At 35.8% G+C, this 20,332-nt stretch overlaps 1 protein-coding gene across 8 annotated transcripts in view; it reads left to right on the plus strand.

Moving 5' to 3' along the window:
• The window catches only part of DNM1L (dynamin 1 like), a 60,111-nt gene that overhangs the window by 22,992 nt on the left and 16,787 nt on the right, over positions 1 to 20,332 (plus strand). For 4 of the 8 annotated variants that reach the window (XM_027541699.1, XM_027541691.1, XM_027541694.1 and 1 more), the window contains exons 2-8: positions 725 to 872; positions 4,448 to 4,486; positions 6,193 to 6,239; positions 6,659 to 6,730; positions 7,973 to 8,059; positions 17,196 to 17,358; positions 17,751 to 17,871. In XM_027541699.1, the coding sequence (XP_027397500.1) occupies positions 725 to 872; positions 4,448 to 4,486; positions 6,193 to 6,239; positions 6,659 to 6,730; positions 7,973 to 8,059; positions 17,196 to 17,358; positions 17,751 to 17,871 (677 nt within the window). The remainder of the gene's footprint in view (positions 1 to 724; positions 873 to 4,447; positions 4,487 to 6,192; positions 6,240 to 6,658; positions 6,731 to 7,972; positions 8,060 to 17,195; positions 17,359 to 17,750; positions 17,872 to 20,332) is intronic. The other 4 variants (XM_027541692.1, XM_027541697.1, XM_027541693.1 and 1 more) reach the window with 1 other exon arrangement.

The following is a 20,332-nucleotide window of genomic DNA, read 5'->3' on the forward strand; positions in this document are numbered from 1 at the left end:
CTGTGGAAGTATAAAATCTGTATGTTCTTTAATCACAGCAGTTTCACTTAATGAGCTAAATAAATAAGTCTAAGGAAAGAATAAGTGAGTATGGTTGTATGTACAAATCATGTTCATTGCAACATTGTAGCAAGGCCCATTTACATGTCCATCGGTTAGAGTTTGGTTTACATGCAGAATACTATTTAACTGTTAAGCACAGAAGTTAATATATTGATATGGAATGATATCCCTGATTGTTACAATAAAAATAAAAGTGAGTTAGAGAAAAATACACATAATACTACCTCATTTAGAGTAAAATATCTCCATGTTATGGGCATAATTTATGTATACCAATATTATATGGGTTTTGAAAATACTTTATATATACACACATACACATACACACACACACACACACACACACATATATATATATATATATACACACCAATACTATATGGTTGGGAGAGTATCAGAAAAGGTAGGAAAATTATGGGCAAGTGGAACTTTTATATTCTTCTTTTTTGAATTACAGATTTTATTTTGTACTAGCATTTATATTCTTTTTGTACCTTTCTATTTTAAAGAAATAAAGATCATGTAATCGAAAATACAACTAATTTTATTTCATTTTAAAAGACTTTGCAATAATTTTTAAAAATTATATAGTATAGTCTTACTGAGTTGCAAAAAAAATCTGTTAAGAAACTCATTTTGCTCTTGTGTATTCCATTTTCAGAGCAGTGGAAAGAGCTCAGTGCTAGAAAGCCTAGTGGGGAGGGACCTGCTTCCCAGAGGCACTGGTATTGTCACCCGGAGACCTCTCATTCTGCAGCTAGTCCATGTTGCACCTGAAGATAAACGAAAAACAACAGGAGAAGAAAATGGTAAATTTTAGAATTGGAATAAAAATTATTTAAAGTTCCTTCATTTTTGGTCAATCTTAAAAAGATATGAGTTAATTAGAAATTAGTGGCTATAGCGAAGTCAGAAGTCCTGTAAAGAAAGTGATATATGTCTTTTCTCATGTAAAAAGGGAGTAATTTTCTTCTTTGTTTTTGAGGACTATGAGTCAACTTTTTTGAAAGAATCTCTTTGGTAATGTAGTTCAGTAAACCTGTTAACACTATTTAGTGGAGGATCTAGTGAGATACTTAGTAAACAGAATCAATTATTTTGAAAAGTTTTTGTATCTTTTGGAATGTTTTAAACTTTTTTCCTAGTGTTTAAAGCAATGTTTTTTTCACTTTGTTTCAGAATTTAAATATTTTAGATTCTAGTTTATTTTAGATTATTTAAGTTTATTTTAGTTTATTTAAGATTTTATTTAAATAAAATGATTCAGCTTTTCAGCATAACAGTGCTATCTCACCTTCACTTTTCTGTCTCGCCATGTGCCTGTGAATTTTGAATCTTTGGCCCTTCGATCCAAGATAAATATTATTTGTAGAAATAATTTTTTGAAAAAAAAATTATTATTATTTTTGCCACACTGCACAGCATGTGCAATCTTATTTAGTTCCCTGACTAGGGATCCAACCTGTGTCCCCTACAGTGGAAGCATGGAGTCTTTTTAACCACTGGACTGCCAAGAAAGTTCCTAATTATTATTATTATTTTTACTATGCTTATTTTGCTAAGACTTACATATAGCACGTATTACTTTGGTTCTTTAGATTCCTCCCTCACCCAAATAGTAAATGTGGAGTATCAGGATTAGAAGACATGCATCATCCTTTCTTCTTTGGTTACACTGAAAATATTTTAAGAAATGCTCTCTTTATCAACATATTTGAGTTTGTTTATTAAATATGTACCCTATTATATACTGTACATTTACATTAGTGAAGTTTGGAATGTTTGATGAGAGTAATATATTTGATCTTCAGTGTTTGGCTCAGACTCTGTCTTATTTGTGCATTAGTTGTGTCATGTCCAACTCTTTGTGACCCCATGGACTGTAGCCCACCAGGCTCCTCTGTCTGTGGAATTCTCCAGGCAAGAATACTGAAGTGGGTTGCCATTCCCTTCTCCAGGGAATCTTCCCAACCCAGGGGTTGAACCCTTATCTCTCATATTGTGGGCAGCTTCTTTTACTGTCTGAGCCATCAGGGAAGCCATCTGTCTTACTTAGAAAAGCCTGTAGAATGTTCTAGTTATTAAATAACATTTGCAGCAGAGTAACACGATTGTTTCTCATTCTGCCAGAGATCTGTTTTAAATGCAGTTTCATTGCTGCTGCTGCCGCCGCTAAGTTGGTTCAGTTGTGTCTGACTCTGTGCGACCCCATAGATGGCAGCCCACCAGGCTCTTCTGTCCCTGGAGTTTTCCAGGCAAGAATTCTGGAGTGGGTTGCTATTTCCTTCTCCAATGCATGAAAGTGAAAAGTGAAAATGAAGTTGCTCAGTGGTGTCCGACTCTTTGCGACCCCATGGACTGTACCCTACCAGGCCCCTCCGTCCATGGGATTTTCCAGGCAAGAGTACTGGACTGGGTTGCCATGTCCTTCTCCAGCAGTTTCATTAGTTTGATGCAGTGAAGTTACTTTAATTTCTGCATCTGATCGTTTCCTTCACTTTCTGGGTGGTGATAGCTTGATTTTTATTTTAAAGGGATTTTAAAAAAGACATGTCATGAGCATCTACAAGGACTATAGAAAGTTAATCACTAAAGCAGATTAATGAAGTTGTAGATGTTACAAGTAATATTTTTGGATAGGATGTCAGAGGATATGTAAAAGTCATTTGATTATATTAGCTAGCTTCTTGGTATGTTACTTATCATTTTGCATTTCTGTAATATTTCTTTATTATTGAAATTCTGAATCTTGAATTTAATCATTTTGGGCTAATTTGTGGTCCAATTTCAAATGTATAGAATAATTATTCAAAAATTTCAATCTTGTTAATATCATCAAATTTACCAAATACCTTAAACTAAAACTTCAAGAAACTGTATGATGATGTCTGTTTCTTTCAACTCTTAATTTTCTTCAGTCACCTTGGAGAGGGCAGATGATATCTTTTCTCTCAGAGTACGTGGGCAGTATTTCTAGAAAGGGTGTACATTTCACAACTGTAGAGGTGTCGGTTCTTGTTATCTGTCTGTATTGTTCACTTTGTTTTGTTGACGTCTCTTATTGGTGGTGGTGGGTCAGTAAATCTGCATGTCTTTACCTATATATATATATATATTTTCCCCCTCAAGCTTAATGCTTATTTTTTATATTAAAAAACATAATACTTAAAATGACAACTTAGCCACCCAGAACACAAAATAGATTCTGTAAATTTTGAGTACTAAATATCATGTATGTTGTTAATAGGATAGTTCTTTAACTTATCATTAAAGCCTGTTTATCCTCAGGATAAACAATTCTACCTTAACACAAATCACTCTATTCTAGAGGAAATTAGAAACAATGAAGCAAGAGATAGCCAGAAAAGTATGAACTTTTGCCAGTTGGCAGCCTGGCAACCATAGAGGAGAAAGGGGAGGAAAACAGGAGAATTTCAAAAAAGAAAAAATTAGTCTCTAACCATTTCGTATAGGGATTTGTAGTCTATACATAAATGGCTTTATTATGTAACGAAGACCAAAGTTACCATTGATAGGTAAGTTTAAGAGCAGTGGATTCTAACATAACATGGATAGGTCCATCAAAACTGGCTAAACTCTTATAAAATATTTACATATTTACCATGTATAATTTAATTATCAGGAAAATTTATTTAACATGAGCTCATTCTGCCAACTACATAATATAATTTAGGTGTCAGTATATAGATTTATAGTATTTCTCATCTTGCTCCCCACTTCTGCCAATGTAAAAGAATTTTCTGATAAAATCTTATTAAAAACAAAAACTGTTTTCAAGTGGTTTAATTTGAACTTCATGAATACCTTTCATATATGTCCTCAGATCTCCTTTTAGACTAAATCCAAAGGTGGCATGCTGACTGAATACCAAAACTATTGTTAAATTTATTATATATTTCAAAAAAAATAAACCCCTATTAAATTCAGTCTTAGCAATTAGGGTAAAAACTTTCAAGGTTTTATTACTTTCAAGATGTATTTGATATATTTTGTAGTTTTTTTTTATTAGGTAATTTATCTTTTCCTGTAGTTATCAGATAGCAAATTTCTGAATAGTAAATTAATTTCAATCCACTTATATTAGAATTAGAAACCAGAGGTGATAAAATTAATGTAGTGGAAAATAAAAATAAATATGACACTCAATATACTTCATTTATGCCATTTAAAATATACACATCCCTCTAATTATAACTAATTGCAATGGACAATTTACAGTTGTAAATTTGGAATAACTGAATGCATTTGGAATGTGCATTTGAAATGTGTTCAGGTTCTTGCACATTTGATTTTTTAGAAAGGTTTGAAATATTAGGGATAAGCACTAAACTTCTCACTCTGTGCTATTTCTCTTTGACTACAGACCCTGCTACATGGAAAAACTCAAGACACCTTTCTAAAGGTTTCCTTTATCCATTTGTTTTGGCCCTTCTTTTCCTATTATGCCTGCATGTGTGCTTTTGTACTCGTACAGGCTGTGTGCATTTTTTTCCTTCCATTTTTATTTGCTTATCCACATTGACTGATTGCAGGTGTTAGTGGTTCTTGTTACTTTTTGGCATTGCATCACAATGCAGGCTTTTTTTGGTGAATGTAATTTATTTTATTTTTATTTTAAAAAACATGCTTGTGAAGCCAGACCTCTTCTATATGATAATGTAAATTAAAAAAAAAACCCTTTGGTATATAGTACTTGCCTCTGAGTTCTGTTCACTTAGATTATTCCAATCCTCCAATGAGACTTCTTGGAAGAAGGTACTAAGCTTCAAGTAGGTGAGCATTTTATGTGCAAAAAGGATCCAGTTTTGTTACCGTTATCCACCAAAGAAACTGCTCCACCTTTTCCTCTGTATTATTTGAATATCTTACAGTCATTTTTATTTTGATAACAGGTAGCTGATATGTGTTAATCATTAAGACATTTAAAACTGTGAATTTGACAAAAGCAGAATAGCTATGCTTGGAGAAGGCGAAGTTAATTTTTCTACATTCTAGCTTGTCTGGAAAAATTAGAGCAAAACTTGCTCTCCAAGTCTTAGGCCACTCAAAATAGTACCTAAAATGAATAATTTTTTCCTTTTTTCAGCAAGTGCAAGAGGAACAGACCTATTATTGGAAACCACTGGCGAGTAGCAATTCCATACAGTATACATGCCAGGTTCCCCCAGCCTCCCACCCCTTGCCATTTCACTTCTTTCCTACCTTCAATTCCAAGGCAAAACATAATCTTGTTCCTAGAGGAAAAAATCACCTTGAAAATGCATACAGAATACCTTCATGCTACTGAGAGCACTTTAAAGTAACAGCAAATTGTGACTTTATGGGTTGCCAACAGTAAACTGAATTAAAATGAAAAATGAGAAAACAGAACAAAAAGTTAGCTATTTTGTTGACATATTGCAAATTTTTACCTTGAGTTATGTGTGTAAGTCTACAATATATGCTTTTTGCATTATTATTCAGTATGATTCATAAGTGTTCTTTTAGCCACTAGCTTGAGTATTTTCATCAGATAAAATTGCTTTTATATGTAAGATATTTAAAAATAAAGTATACAGTATATGTATGGCTGAGTCCCTTTTCTCTTTACCTGAAAACATCACAACATTGTTAACCGGCTGTACTCTAATACAAAATAAAAAGTTCAAAAGAAAAAACGACAAGTCCCAGATTGGATGAAAATGAATAGTTAAATATAATCTAATACTTAATTGGCCATTGCTCTAAATTATACTAAATACAGAACCAGGGACTATTGAACTACATATGAAGGATTCTTGGAAGGAACAATTTTAACTAAACACATGGTGGATTAGAAGGAGTTATTCACTTTATATAATTGTAGTGAGTCATTTAATACATAGTTAAGGTCTTTTTAAAATACCCATTATATCTACTTGCTCAAATACAAAGTTTTAGATACCAAAAAAAAAAATACATATTTTATTATAATATGAGGAGAGGTGAACAGTTTTATTAGTTAAAATCTAGATTTCAAATATAAGTTAGCTTATAGTTAGTGGCAAAGTAGGAACAAATAATATTGTACTGTCTTTTTGAATTCCTAATTTCCATAGTTTTCAATAAGTGAAGTTTCTCTTTTTCCAGGGGTTGAAGCAGAAGAATGGGGTAAATTTCTTCACACCAAAAATAAGGTAATCATACAAAAATATGTTGAAGAAGTAACATGTTGAAAACTTTTTTTTTTGGTACAGGTAACTGATAATTTAGTTTTCTTATGATTGGCAATGTAGCACTGTTATCTTGAAGCAGTTGTTCTTATAAAATAAAACTTATCTTAGTAACATTTCTAACCATAGTAGTTTATTTAGAAAACATTTTAAATTGAGCCTTATTCTCTCTAATTTGGAGACTCTTAACTGTTGTAGACTCAAGCAGCTTTGAAAACTCATATAAACTGACTCTCTGGCTCAGAATGATGTTTGTGTATATTAGAATTTGTTTATTAATTCTCTGAAGCAGATCCATAGACATCTGTGAAATTTATCAAAGCCCTCTTAGGAACTTTTTAAATCTTATTTTGAATACTTTTTTTTGTTTCAATAATTTTTAGCTTTACACAGATTTTGATGAAATTCGACAAGAAATTGAAAATGAAACAGAAAGGATTTCAGGAAATAATAAGGTAGGCATCTTTTTAGAGCTGAAAAGTATAACCGTCAGTAAATTTATCATTAAGAGTATTCTGGTCTTTTAAACTAATGGAGTATTTTCTCAAATATATAAAAACTTCATATAAAACCACTTTTGTTTCTTAGAGCTTTCATATACAAACAGGTATTTCATTTAGATGTTTATTCTTGATCTTGTATATATCACTTTATTATATAGCTTTTCTATTTAATACTTCTTACAGTGTTATTTTTTCCAGTGAATTGATTGTACTGTAACTCAAGAAGCAATATATAACTTACAAGATACATTTATTTTGAAGAGCTCTTTTTCTTACCTGAGTAAATTGAGATTTACTTATGAAAGCAAAGAGAGGCAAAGCAAGGTGGTTTTTTTCTTTTTCAGTGAAAATGAAAAGTAATGTTAACAACTGAATTGTTTTCTAAGATTCTGAGAATTTAAATTAGAGGTCTCAGATACCATTATATGGTAAAGGAGGCATATTTAAAGGAGGTACTGTCACCGCCTTCTTTAAATGCTACTATTTTCTGTGTCTTCTTTCTTTATTCTTACTACCTTTCTGTTCCCTTCCCTTTGTGTTGTTACCTCCATTCTTGAATGGATACATTTAATTGCACAACTGGGCCTGAGCTGAGTACTAATATTTAAAAAAATATATTTATTGAATCCTTTTATCTGCTGGGTACTGTGTTGGAAAGGTTTTCCTGACCCAAAGGCATTTTTGGAGCCATGTTAATTTCTTTATGCCTATTCAAAATATTTGTCTCTGTTAGAGTGATTGACTAAGATTTATTATTGAACTCTGGGTAGGTCACCTTTTAGTTACTGCTGCCCTATTTCCCTGATTGGGATTACTTGTTACTTATGTCTCACTCTGAATTCAAGAACCTCATAAATTTGGAAGTGATACATTGTTCTTTTGTTCAGCACTGAGTCTATTAAACATATTTAAGAAATGTTATCTGCTGAGAATCAGGAGAAAAGAATGTGAAATAACAGGTAATAAATTGTGTATATTAATAGTATAAGGTTGGATAGGATTATAACCTATGGCAGGCTGCCTTATTTTCTGTATGTTTCATTAGGTTTTGATTATTGAAATGTTTTAGAGATTATGGGTTAACATTTAAAAGCATCTAATGTATAATACTTGAAATGAGGTTTTACTTTAGCATTTTTATTTCATTGACATTTTAATGTGATTTTAATATAATATTTTAAAATTTATTTTTAGGGAGTAAGCCCTGAACCAATTCATCTTAAGATTTTTTCACCCAATGTTGTCAATCTGACACTTGTGGATTTGCCAGGAATGACCAAGGTAAAACTAGTTGTTACTCATTGTGGATGTGGTCATGTTTGTTTTTACTTGAACAAACAACATAGTTTTTCCTTAACCTCATATGGAATGATCAGCCTTTTTTTTTTTTCAATTATCTTGATCTTTTAGCAACATTTGACATAGTAGAGCCCTACTTTCTCCTTGAAACACTTTTCTTTACTCAGCTTCCAGGACACCACACTCTAGAGGATTATTTCTGATCTTACCAGCCACTCCTTCTCAGTCTCTTTTGCTGATTACTTATCTTCTCAATGTCTAAACAGTGAGTATCCCATAGCTCAATTTTTGGACCTCTTGTCAAGGGGGTACACTTAACCTCTTGATTTCATCCAGTCTTATGACTTATAAATATGAGTATCTGTATGCTGACAACATTCAGATATTTCCAGACTTATATATTCATCTTGTATGTCGACTTGACATATACACGTCCAACTTAAACCATGATGTGTCTAATACCAAATGCCTGATGTGTCCCTCAACCTGACTTGGTCTTTCTATAGTCTCCCCATCTCAATAAATGGCAACTCTGTTGTACCAGTTGCTTAGCCAAAAAGTTTGTAGTCATCTTTGACATTTCTTATCCTACACTCTACTTTCCATTCAGTTCAGTTCAGTCGCTCAGTCGTGTCCGACTCTTTGTGACCCCATGAATCACAGCACACCAGGCCTCCCTGTCCATCACCAGCTCCTGGAGTTCACCCAGACTCATGTCCTTCGAGTCAGTGATGCCATCCAGCCATCTCATCCTCTGTCATCCCCTTCTTCTCCTGCCCCCAATCCCTCCCAGCATCAGAGTCTTTTCCAATGAGTCAACTCTTCACATGAGGTGGCCAAAGTACTGGAGTTTCAGCTTTAGCATCATTCCTTCCAAAGAAATCCCAGGGCTGATCTCCTTCAGAATGGACTGGTTGGATCTCCTTGCAATCCAAGGGACTCTGAAGAGTCTTCTCCAACACCACAGTTCAAAAGCATCAATTCTTCGGTGCTCAGCTTTCTTCACAGTCCAACTCTCACATCCATACATGACCACCGGAAAAACCATAGCATTGACTAGATGGACCTTTGTTGGCAAAGTAATGTCTCTGCTTTTCAATATGCTATCTAGGTTGGTCATAACTTTCCTTCCAAGGAGTAAGCGTCTTTTAATTTCATGGCTGCAATTACCATCTGCAGTGATTTTGGAGCCACCAAAAATAAAATCTGACACTGTTTCCAGTGTTTCCCCATTTACTTCCCATGAAGTGGTGGGACTGGATGCCAGGATCTTTGTTTTCTGAATGTTGAGCTTTAAGCCAACTTTTTCACTGTCCTGTTTCACTTTCATCAAGAGGCTTTTTAGTTCCTCTTCACTTTTTGCCATAAGGGTGGTGTCATCTGCACATCTGAGGTTCTTGATATTTCTCCCGGCAATCTTGATTCCAGCTCTTGCTTCTTCTAGCCCAGTGTTTCTCATGATGTACTCAGCATATAAGTTAAATAAGCAGGGTGACAATATACATCCTTGACGTACTCCTTTTCCTATTTGGAACCAGTCCGTTGTTCCATGTCCAGTTCTAACTATTGCTTCCTGACCTGCATATAGGTTTCTCAAGAGGCAGGTCAGGTGGTGTGATATTCCCATCTATTGAAGAATTTTCCACAGTTTATTGTGATCCACACAGTCAAAGGCTTTGGCATAGTCAATACCTGTTAGCACATCCTGTTAGCTTTTCTTAACTTAAAATATGGACATACATTGTGAAATTTCAAATATGGTTCCAGACCATCCCAGTAAGTGAATATTGCAGTGAAGTAAGTATCACAGTAAAAGAAATATACAAATTTTTTTGTTTAGTGCATATAAAAGTTATGTTTATACTATACAATTAACCCTTGAACGAGGGTTTGAACTACATGGGTCTACTTATATGTGATATGTGAATTTTTTTTTAATAAATATATTGGAAAATTTTTTGAAGATTTGTAACAATTTGAAAAAACTTGCAGATACTTGCATAGCCTAGAACAACTGAAAAAGATTAAAAAAAATTAATAAACAAATCTAGTGTAAAAAGTTAAAATTTATCAAAATCTACACACACAGACTGTACATTGTACTTTAAGTAGAAAGAAATGTAAACAAATGTGAAGATGCAGCATTTAATCATAACTGCATAAGATTGGCTGTAGTACATACTGTACTAATGTAATAATTTCACAGCCGCCTTCTATTCCTGTTGCACTGAGCTCAAGTGTTGTTGAGTCTCCCAAAATGTTGTGTGACACAAATCATTTCTGAGTAGTTCATCGCTCCAGTAAATTGCATATCACAGTAAAATGTGATCTCTTGAGGTTCTTGCATGTTTTTTATCATGTTTAGTGTAATACTGTAAAATGCTTGCCTAGAGCCAGATATCCTGGAGTCTGAAGTCAAGTGGGCCTTAGGAAGAAGAAGCATCACTGAGAACAAAGCTACTGGAGGTGATGGAATTCCAGTTGAGCTATTTGAAATCCTAAAAGATGATGCTGTGATGCTGTGATATTGCACTGCACTCAATATGCCAGTGAATTTGGAAAACTCAGCAGTGGCCACAGGACTGGAAAAAGTCAGTTTCCATTCCAATCCCAAAGAAAGGCAATGTCAAAGAAAGCTCAAACTACCACACAATTGTAGTCATCTCACATGCTAGTAAAGTAATGCTCAAAATTCTCCAAGCTAGGCTTCAACAACACGTAAACCATGAACTTCCAGATGTTCAAGCTGGTTTTAGAAAAGGCAGAGGAACCAGAGACCAAATTGCCAACATCCATTGGATAACAGAAAAAAGCAAGAGTTACAAAAAAACATCTGCTTTATTGACTATGCCAAAGCCTTTGACTGTGTGGATCACAATAAACTGTGGAAAATTCTGAAAGAGATGGGAATACCAGACCACCTGACCTGCCTCCTGAGACATTTGTGTGCAGGTCAAGAAGCAACAGTGAGAACCAGACATGGAACAATGGATTGGTTCAAAATCGGGAAAGGAGGATGTCAAGGCTGTATACAGTCACCCTGCTTATTTAACTCATATGCAGAGTACATTATGTGAAATGCTGGGCTGGATGAAGCACAAGCTGGGATAAAGATTGCTGGGAGAAATACCGATAACCTCAGATATGCAGATGACACCACCCTTATGGTAGAAAGTGAAGAGAAACTGAAGAGTCTCTTGATGAAAGTGAGAAGGGAGTGAAAACACTGGCTTAAAACTCAACATTCAAAAAACTAAGATCGTGGCTTCCAGTCCCATCACTTCATGGCAGATAGATGAGGAAACAATGGAAACAGTGACAGACTTTATTTTCTTGGGCTCCAGAATCACTGCAGATAGTGACTGCAGCCATGAAATTAAAAAATGCTTGTTCCTTGGAAGAAAAATCTATGACCAACCTAGACAGCATATAAAAAGCAGAGACATTACTGTGCCGACAAAGGTCCGTTTAGTCAAAGCTATGATTTTTCCAGTAGTCATGTATGGATGTGAGAGTTGGATTATAAAGAAAGCTGAGCACCGAAGAATTGATTCTTTTGAACTGTGGTGTTGTAGAGGACTCTTGAGAGTCCCTTGGACTGCCAGGGGATCAAATCAGTCAATCCTAAAGGAAATCAGTCCTGAATATTCATTTAAAGTACTGATGCTGAAGCTGAAACTCTAATACTTTGGCCACCTGATGCAAAGAACTGACTCCTTGGAAAAGACCCTGATGCTGGAAAGATTGAAGGCAGGAGGAGAAGGGAACAACAGAGGGTATGATCATTGGATACTATCACTGACTCGAAGGACGTAAGTTTGAGCAAGCTCTGGGAGTTGGTAATGGACAGGGAAGCCTGGGGTGCTGCAGTCCATGGGGTCACAAGTCGGACGTCACTGAGTGACTGAACTGAACTGAACTGAATTGGGGTTCTTGCATTTTTTCATTGTGTTTAGTGTAATACTGTAAACCCTGAATAACACCATGAGACCCATATGAAGTGCCACTAGTGATGTTGGAAGTGCTTCCAACAAGCAGAGAGAAGTCATGACATTACAGGAAGTTAAAATGCTTAATCTACTCTGTCTGTAGATTGAGGCCTGCAGCTGTGGTTGCCCACCATTTCAAGATGAATGAATCCAGCTTAAGAAGCATTCTGAAAAAGGAAATTCATGAAGGCAATGCTGCAGCTATGCCAGGAAGCATGAAAACCTTGCACTTTATGTTAAATGCCTTTTTATTGAAATTTCAGCTTTTATCTGAGTATAGGATTTCTATAGGAAAGGCATATCTGTAGACTAACATGATTTGAGAAAAAACATATTCAGTATATGACAACTTAAAGCAACAGGAAGGTGAATGATCTAAAGCTGGATTATATATTGCCAGCAAAGGATATGCTCAACATCACTCATTATCAGAGAAATGCAAATCAAAACCACTATGAGGTACTATTTCATACCAGTCAGAATGGCTGCAATCCAAACGTCTACAAGCAATAAATGCTGGAGAGGGTGTGGAGAAAAGGGAACCCTCTTACACTGTTGGTGGGAATGTAAACTAGTACAGCCACTATGGAGAACAGTGTGGAGATTCCTTAAAAAACTGGAAATAGAACTGCCTCATGATCCAGCAATCCCACTGCTGGGCATACACACTGAGGAAACCAGAAGGGAAAGAGACACATGTACCCCAATGTTCATCGCAGCACTGTTTATAATAGCCAGGACATGGAAGCAACCTAGATGTCCATTAGCAGATGAATGGATAAGAAAGCTGTGGTACATATACACAATGGAGTATTACTCAGCCATTAAAAAGAATACATTTGAATCAGTTCTAATGAGGTGGATGAAACTGGAGCCTATTATACAGAGTGAAGTAAGCCAGAAGGAAAAACACCAATACAGTATACTAACGCATAGATATGGAATTTAGAAAGGTGGTAACAATAACCCTGTGTACGAGACAGCGAAAGAGACAGTGATGTATAGAACAGTCTTATGGACTCTGTGGGAGAGGGAGAGGGTGGGAAGATTTGAGAGAATGGCATTGAAACATGTAAAATATCATGTATGAAATGAGATGCCAGTCCAGGTTCAATGCACGATACTGGATGCTTGGGGCTAGTGCACTGGGACGACCCAGAGGGATGGTATGGGGAGGGAGGAGGGAGGAGGGTTCAGGATGGGGAACACATGTATACCTGTGGTGGATTCATTTTGATATTTGGCAAAACTAATACAATTATGTAAAGTTTAAAAATTAAATAAAATTAAAAAAAAAGAAAGTTTTGCTTTAAAAAAGTCAAGTTAATAGGAGGCAGCAGATGAGGTCTCAGATCCTATTAAGAAAATCATTAAGGAGAAAGGATATCTGCCTGAATAGGTTTTTAATGTTAATGCAGATGAAAGTGCCCTATTCTGGAAAAAAATGCCACAAAGGACATTTATTAGTAAGGAAGAGAAGCGAACACCAGAATTCAAGGAAGGAAGGGATAGGCCAGCTCTACTATTCTGTGCAAATGCAGGGGGTTTATGATTGGGACTGCCCTTATCTATAAAGCTGCTAACCCTCGATCCTTGAAGGCAAAAGATTAAACACCAGCTGCCAGTCTTTTGGTTGCTCAACAAGAAGGCCTGGACACAGATAACCCTTTTTCTGGATTGGTTCCATCAGTGCTTTGTCCCTGAAGGCAGGAGGTATCTTTCTAGTAATGGACTGACTTAAAGTTCTTTTGGTATTAGACAGTGCTCCAGGGCACAGGTGTTGAAGTGGTCTACTTGCCCCCAAACACAGTGTCCCTTATTCACCCTCTAAATCAGGGGTCATATGGACCTTTAAGGCTCATTACATACGGAACTGTATAGAAAGGATTGTCATTCCTGTGGAAGAGAACCCTGATAGAACATCATGAAAGTCTGGAAAGGATTACACTATTGAAGATGTTATTGAAAAAGCCATGAAAGTCATGAAGCCTGAAATAATAAATTCCTGCTGGAGAAAACTGTGTCCAGATGCTATGTATGACTTCAGGATTTACAACAGAACCAATCAAGGAAATCATAAAAGCAACTGTGGAGATGACCAAAAAAGAAACAGTGGGTTAGATGGGTGAAGGCTTTCAAGATATGGATCTCATAGAAATCCAAGAGCTAAAGCAGACACTATGTGAGAGGAATTAACAGAGGGCGACTTGATGGAGATGAGTGCTTCTGAAACAGTGCCAGATGAGGGGGGTGCATGTGTGGTCAGTCACTTCAGTCGTGTCCAACTCTTTGTGATCTTATAGACTGTAGCCTACCAGGCTCCTTTGTCCATAGGATACTTCAGGCAAGGATACTGGAGTGGGTTTCCATTCCCTCCTCCAGTGCATCTTCCTGACTGAGGGATCGAACCAGCGTCTCCTGCATTGCAAGCAGATTCTTTAATGCTAAGCCACCTGAGAAGCCCAGATGATGGGAAAGAAGATTTAAAAAACTGTACCGGAAAACATAACATTAGGCACTTTGTGAGAAAAGTTACAGTTATTCAAGACTACTTTTGATTTGGTTGAAGAAGGAATGGAACCATACAGAAACATTTTTGGAGTGAAAAAAAAGTATCAGACAGAAATTATGATGTATTTCCATCAAGTTACACTGATTGTGCCTACCTCCCCTGCCTCCCCTTTGGCCTCCTCCACTTCTGCCTCTGCTACTCCTGAGACAGCAAGACCAGCTCCTCCTCTTCTTTTATCTACTTGATGTGAAGACGAGGGTGATCCACTTCCACTTAACAAATAGCAAATAATCATGAGTTCTGTTGTATGTGTCTTCTTGTGAAATGTAGTAACTATATGGGAAGAACTGTGTTTTTATGTCATCTGTGTCATCATTGCCTAAGTACTCATGTAGAACATTATGTACAAGACTTGTATTGAAGTGAATAGCGTATCCTTACATAGGCATGTGCTTAGTCGCTCAGTTGCATCTGACTCTTTGCAACCCCATGGACTGTAGCCCGCGAGGCTCCTCTCTCCATGGGGATTCTCCAGGCAAGGATGCTAAAGTGGGTTGCCATGCCCTTCACCAGGTGTCCGAACCCAGGGATCAAACCAGGTCTCCTGCATTGCAGGTGGATTCTTTACTGTCTGAACCACCAGGAAAGCCCTACATAGGCATAATGGAGTGATATTTTAATATAAAATAATGTTAGGCGTTTTTTTTTTTTTTTTTACTATTTTGTAACTTTGCTTTCAAAGAATTATATTACTGTACAGTATGCCTTCACTTACAATTGGAGAAACTGCATATCAGCCTATCATCACAGGTAATTGGTTTCTGTGTGGTATTATGAATATGACTTCAACATTGGAATCTATAAACATTTTATAATGATTCATTCTTTGCTGCATATTCTAGGCTACTGTGAAGCAATCATTTCAATTATACTAGGCTATCATAAAGCCATCTTATTGCTACTTCATTATCAATGCATGAATTGTTATATCTTTAAATAAATATGAATTTCTCTTTCACATTATCTTTTCATTTTTTGTATTTAGTGTCAGTAATGTATAACAACTAACAGTGTTTTGTATCATAAGACAGTATTGATGTAGGTACTCATAGATGAGATATCTTGTAAACAGATGACATAAACTTAAGCATTGACAGAGTACATACTGTAAATGTATTTTCCTTACAATTTTCTTACCAACATTTTCTTTATTGTAAGAATACAGTATATAATACATATAAAAAATATATATATTGCCTATGTTGGTATAAGGCTTCTAGTCAACAAGAAGATATTTGTAGTTAAGTTTTTGGGGAGTCAGAAGCAGATTTTCAAGTATGTGAAGGGGTCAGTGCTCCTTAACCCTGTGTTATTCAAGGATCAACTGTAGTCTGTTAGGTGTGTAACAGCATTATGTCTAATAAAGCAATGTACATACCTTAGTTAAAAAAATACTTTATTTCTAAAAAAAATGCTAACCATCTGAACCTTCAGTGAGTTGGATGTCATCTTTCTGATGGTGGAGGGTTTGAAATATTTCAAGAACTACTAAAATGTGATACAGAGGCACAGAGTGAGCAAATGCTATTGGAAAAATTGGCTCCAATAGACTTTCTCGTTGACACAAACTTCAACATGTAAAAAATGAAAAATCTGAAAAATGAAATAAAACAAAGTGTGCCTGTATATCTGGAACTCTGTCATGTCTTACAAATTTATAGCTACCATCCTGAGCTAGCCACTGTCATCTCAGCTGGATTACCACCATAGTCTCCTAAAATATCTTCCTCATAATTTATTAACTAAGCAGCCAGAGTGATACTGTTAAAGTGAAAATAAGACTGTGTCATTCTTTGGCTCAGAATCTTTCTAGAGGCTTCCCATTTCACTCAGAGTAAAAGCTTATGTTCTTAAAGAGATCTAAAGTATCTCCTTGACCTCTCTCTTATTACTCTTCTAATTCCTTTTGCTCCAGTCAGTCTTCTGCCATTGTGTTCAAGTGCTCATCCCCCAGATAGCTGCCTGTACCTCTCCCTTATCTCTTTCAGTTTGCAGTCATTCTCTTAAATGTCATTGCCTTGGTGAGGTCTCCCTGATTACTCAATTTAAAAGCATAATCCAATTTAAAATAATAGTTTAAAGTATAAGCTTTAACCTAAGTATTCCTTAGCCTCTTGTTCTTTATTTTTTCCATAGTCTTACCACCACCTAAATACTATGTATATAAGTGTTTATTACCTCTTTGGTATCACTAAAACTCAGTGAAGGCAGGAAATTTGGTCTTTGTCTTATTCACTACTGTGATATAATCTGATATATGGAATAGTACCTGAAATATAGTAGGTTGTCAATAAATATTTGCTAATTGAGTGAATGAATGAATTTGTCTCTAGACAGTTAACACTGACCAATCCTTAACATGGCAGATATTTAATATTTGCAGGAGTTACATTTTTGAGACTTATACATATTACCAAATTCGTATGTACATTGAAGTATATAAATTCATTTTAATTATCTGTAAATGGAGTAACACCTATATTCTCTGCATTAAATGGGGGAAAAAAGCTGAGTTGATTTTTATTACCTGTTCCTTGATCATCTGTGTTTTGTTCAGGTGCCTGTAGGTGATCAACCTAAAGATATTGAGCTTCAAATCAGAGAGCTCATCCTTCGGTTCATCAGTAATCCAAATTCCATTATCCTCGCTGTCACTGCTGCTAATACAGATATGGCAACATCAGAGGCACTTAAAATTTCAAGAGAGGTAGATCCAGATGGTAAGGATGGATATTAATTTTTAATGAGGTGTTTGGTTAACAGAGGTGAATCTGCCCTCAAGAGAGGAGTTTATAATTTTTAAAAGGAGTATCTCTAGCTAATAATGCTTTTCTATTTTACTTACAGTATCAAATAGAAATTTTGATGGAAATGGATAAATTGCTATACAGGCTAGGCAAAAATAGCTAATAAAAATTATATGTGAAAAAGTTTTAAAATTAAACATGATTAAAATTAGTTTAGAAAAGTATTTGTAAGCAAAGGTTAGAAAAACATTACCAAAATGATGGCAGAGGTAATGTTAGGTGGGATTATAGAGTAGGATTTTCCTTTATTAATACTTAAAAGCTTAATTTAATGGGTCATTTCTTTTCATTTTTGCATTTACCAGGTCGCAGAACCCTAGCTGTAATCACTAAACTTGATCTCATGGATGCAGGTACTGATGCCATGGATGTATTGATGGGAAGGGTTATACCGGTCAAACTGGGAATAATTGGAGTAGTTAACAGGTGAGCAATCAAGATCACAGCGTTCTCATTTCAAAGCAAACCTAAAGTTTTTGACTGAGTCTGAAATGTGATACTATCCCTATATTTTCCCATTTTACTATAATCTTGGTATTGTTAAAGAATTCATTGCTCTAAAGGAAGAAAAGAGATTCACTAAAACCCCCTGTAGATAGTTTTAAACAGAAAATGTTTATGAAGTAAGCAGTGCCACAAAATGGAAAAAATTTAATGGCTAGGCTTAAAAAAAAAAATCCCTATTATGTTATGTATGATGAGCGCACTGTATTAGAAAAAAGTATTATTTAGTTTACATCCAGTCAAGAAAGAGTTTTTTAAGGTGGTAGTATTTTAATAGATCGATGTAACCCCTAGCATTAATGATTCTATGCAATTGCCGGGATGTGACTTGGGAGACATTTTATTAAAGGTATCCTAATAATACCTAAAGGTAGCTGAAATTAAAAATTATGGACAGGAAACTGATTACTATTGAGTGTCGACTTATGTTTTAGACACTCTACTGTGAGAAATTTGCAAATAGTATCTCTTTGAACCTTCCCAACCTACCTGAGAGCTATTATATTAGTCTGTTTTACAGTCAGGAAACTTACTAAGTGATACATTTACCAAAGTCACATGGCTGGTGAAAGCAGAGCCAGATTCAAATGAAGATCTTAGTCCAAAACCTTTATAAAATAGGAAGCACTGAAACTGTCATGAGGTCAAGGTTCTACTCCCAGTTCATCCACAAACTAGGTGTAATGTGGGTTTAAATGATTCCTAACATCTTTGGTCTCAAACTGTTTAAAATGAAAATGTTACTAATTGTTGTCTTTATACTTGTCTGCTTCTAATCACATGTCTTTCTCCCTCACCCGTACTCTGCTTTTTTTTTTTTTAATTCCCATTATCTCTTTTCAAGGCAAGCAAGTGTTATAAAAGTGTTGTATTTGTAGATGGCTGCTCTCCAATTTAGTTTCTTGTCCATGGATAAAATACACAGTTGATTAAGACACATGTATTTTTACCTGTTACTTAAGAGTACTGCTTTTGACTGTGGTTAATGGTAATAACGTGGCCTATGTTATTCAAACATTGCTTACTTAAAAGTCACACAGTTTGACTCTTGGCTGAATTACTTAATATGTGACCTTGGGTAAATTAATCTCTCTGGGCCTTCCTTACTTTGTTATAAAATGAGACAATACCTATTGCATGGAATTGTTTGGAGAATTAAATAAAACAGATCACGTCAAGCATTATAGACAGTTCCTGGTGCCATCATCATCAATTTTAGGCTATCATTGTCATCCTCCTCACCACCCGAACTACTTCAGTCCAGTTCAGTTGCTCAGTTGTGTCCGACTCTGCGACCCCATAGACTACAGCACGCCAGGCCTTCCTGTCCATCACCAACTCCCAGAGTTCACCCAAACTCATGTCCATTGAGTCAGTGATGCCATCCAACCATCTCATCCTCTGTCATCCCCTTCTCTTCCTGCCTTCAATCTTTTCCAACATCAGGGTCTTTTCAAATGAATCAGCTCTTCGCATGAGGTGGCCAAAGTATTGGAGTTGCAGCTTCTGCATCAGTCCTTCCAATGAACTCAGGACTGATCTCCTTTAGATGGACTGGTTGGATCTCCTTGCAGTCCAAGGGGCTCTCAAGAGTCTTCTCCAACACCACAGTTGAAAAGCATCAATTCTTCGGTGCTGAGCTTTCTTTATAGTCCAACACTCATATCCATACATGACTACTGGAAAAACCATAGCCTTGACTAGGCGGACCTTTGTTGGCAAAGTAATGTCTTTGCTTTTTAATATGCTGTCCAGGCTGGTCATAACTTTCTTCCTTAGGAGTAAGTGTCTTTTAATGTCATGTCTGCAGTCACCATCTGCAGTGATTTTGGAGCTCAAAAAAACAAAGTCAGACACTGTTTCTACTGTTTCCCCATCTATTTGCCATGAAGTGATGGGACTGGATGCCATGATCTTAGTTTTCTGAATGTTGAGCTTTAAGCCAACTTTTTTACTCTCCTCTTTCACTTTCATTAAGAGGCTCTTTAATTCTTCACTTTCTGCCATAGGAGTGGTGTCATCTGCATATCTGAGGTTATTGATATTTCTTCTGGCAATCTTGATTCCAGCTTGTGCTTCATCCAGCACGTTTCTCATGATGTACTCTGCATATAAGTTAAATAATCAGGGTGACAATATACAGCCTTGACATACTCCTTTTCCTATCTGGAGCCAGTTTGTTGTTCCACGTCCAGTTCTGACAGTTGCTTCCTGACCTGCATATAGATTTCTCAAGAGGTCAGGTGGTCTGATATTCCCATCTGTTTAAGAATTTTCCACAGTTTGTGGTGATCCACACAGTCAAAGGCTTTGGAATAGTCAGTAAAGCAGAAACATGTTCTTCTGGAACTTTTTGCTTTTTTCCATGATCCAGCAGGTGTTG

Source organism: Bos indicus x Bos taurus, chromosome 5 (genome assembly GCF_003369695.1).
Source record: "Bos indicus x Bos taurus breed Angus x Brahman F1 hybrid chromosome 5, Bos_hybrid_MaternalHap_v2.0, whole genome shotgun sequence".
Classification (NCBI taxonomy): Eukaryota; Metazoa; Chordata; class Mammalia; order Artiodactyla; family Bovidae; genus Bos; species Bos indicus x Bos taurus.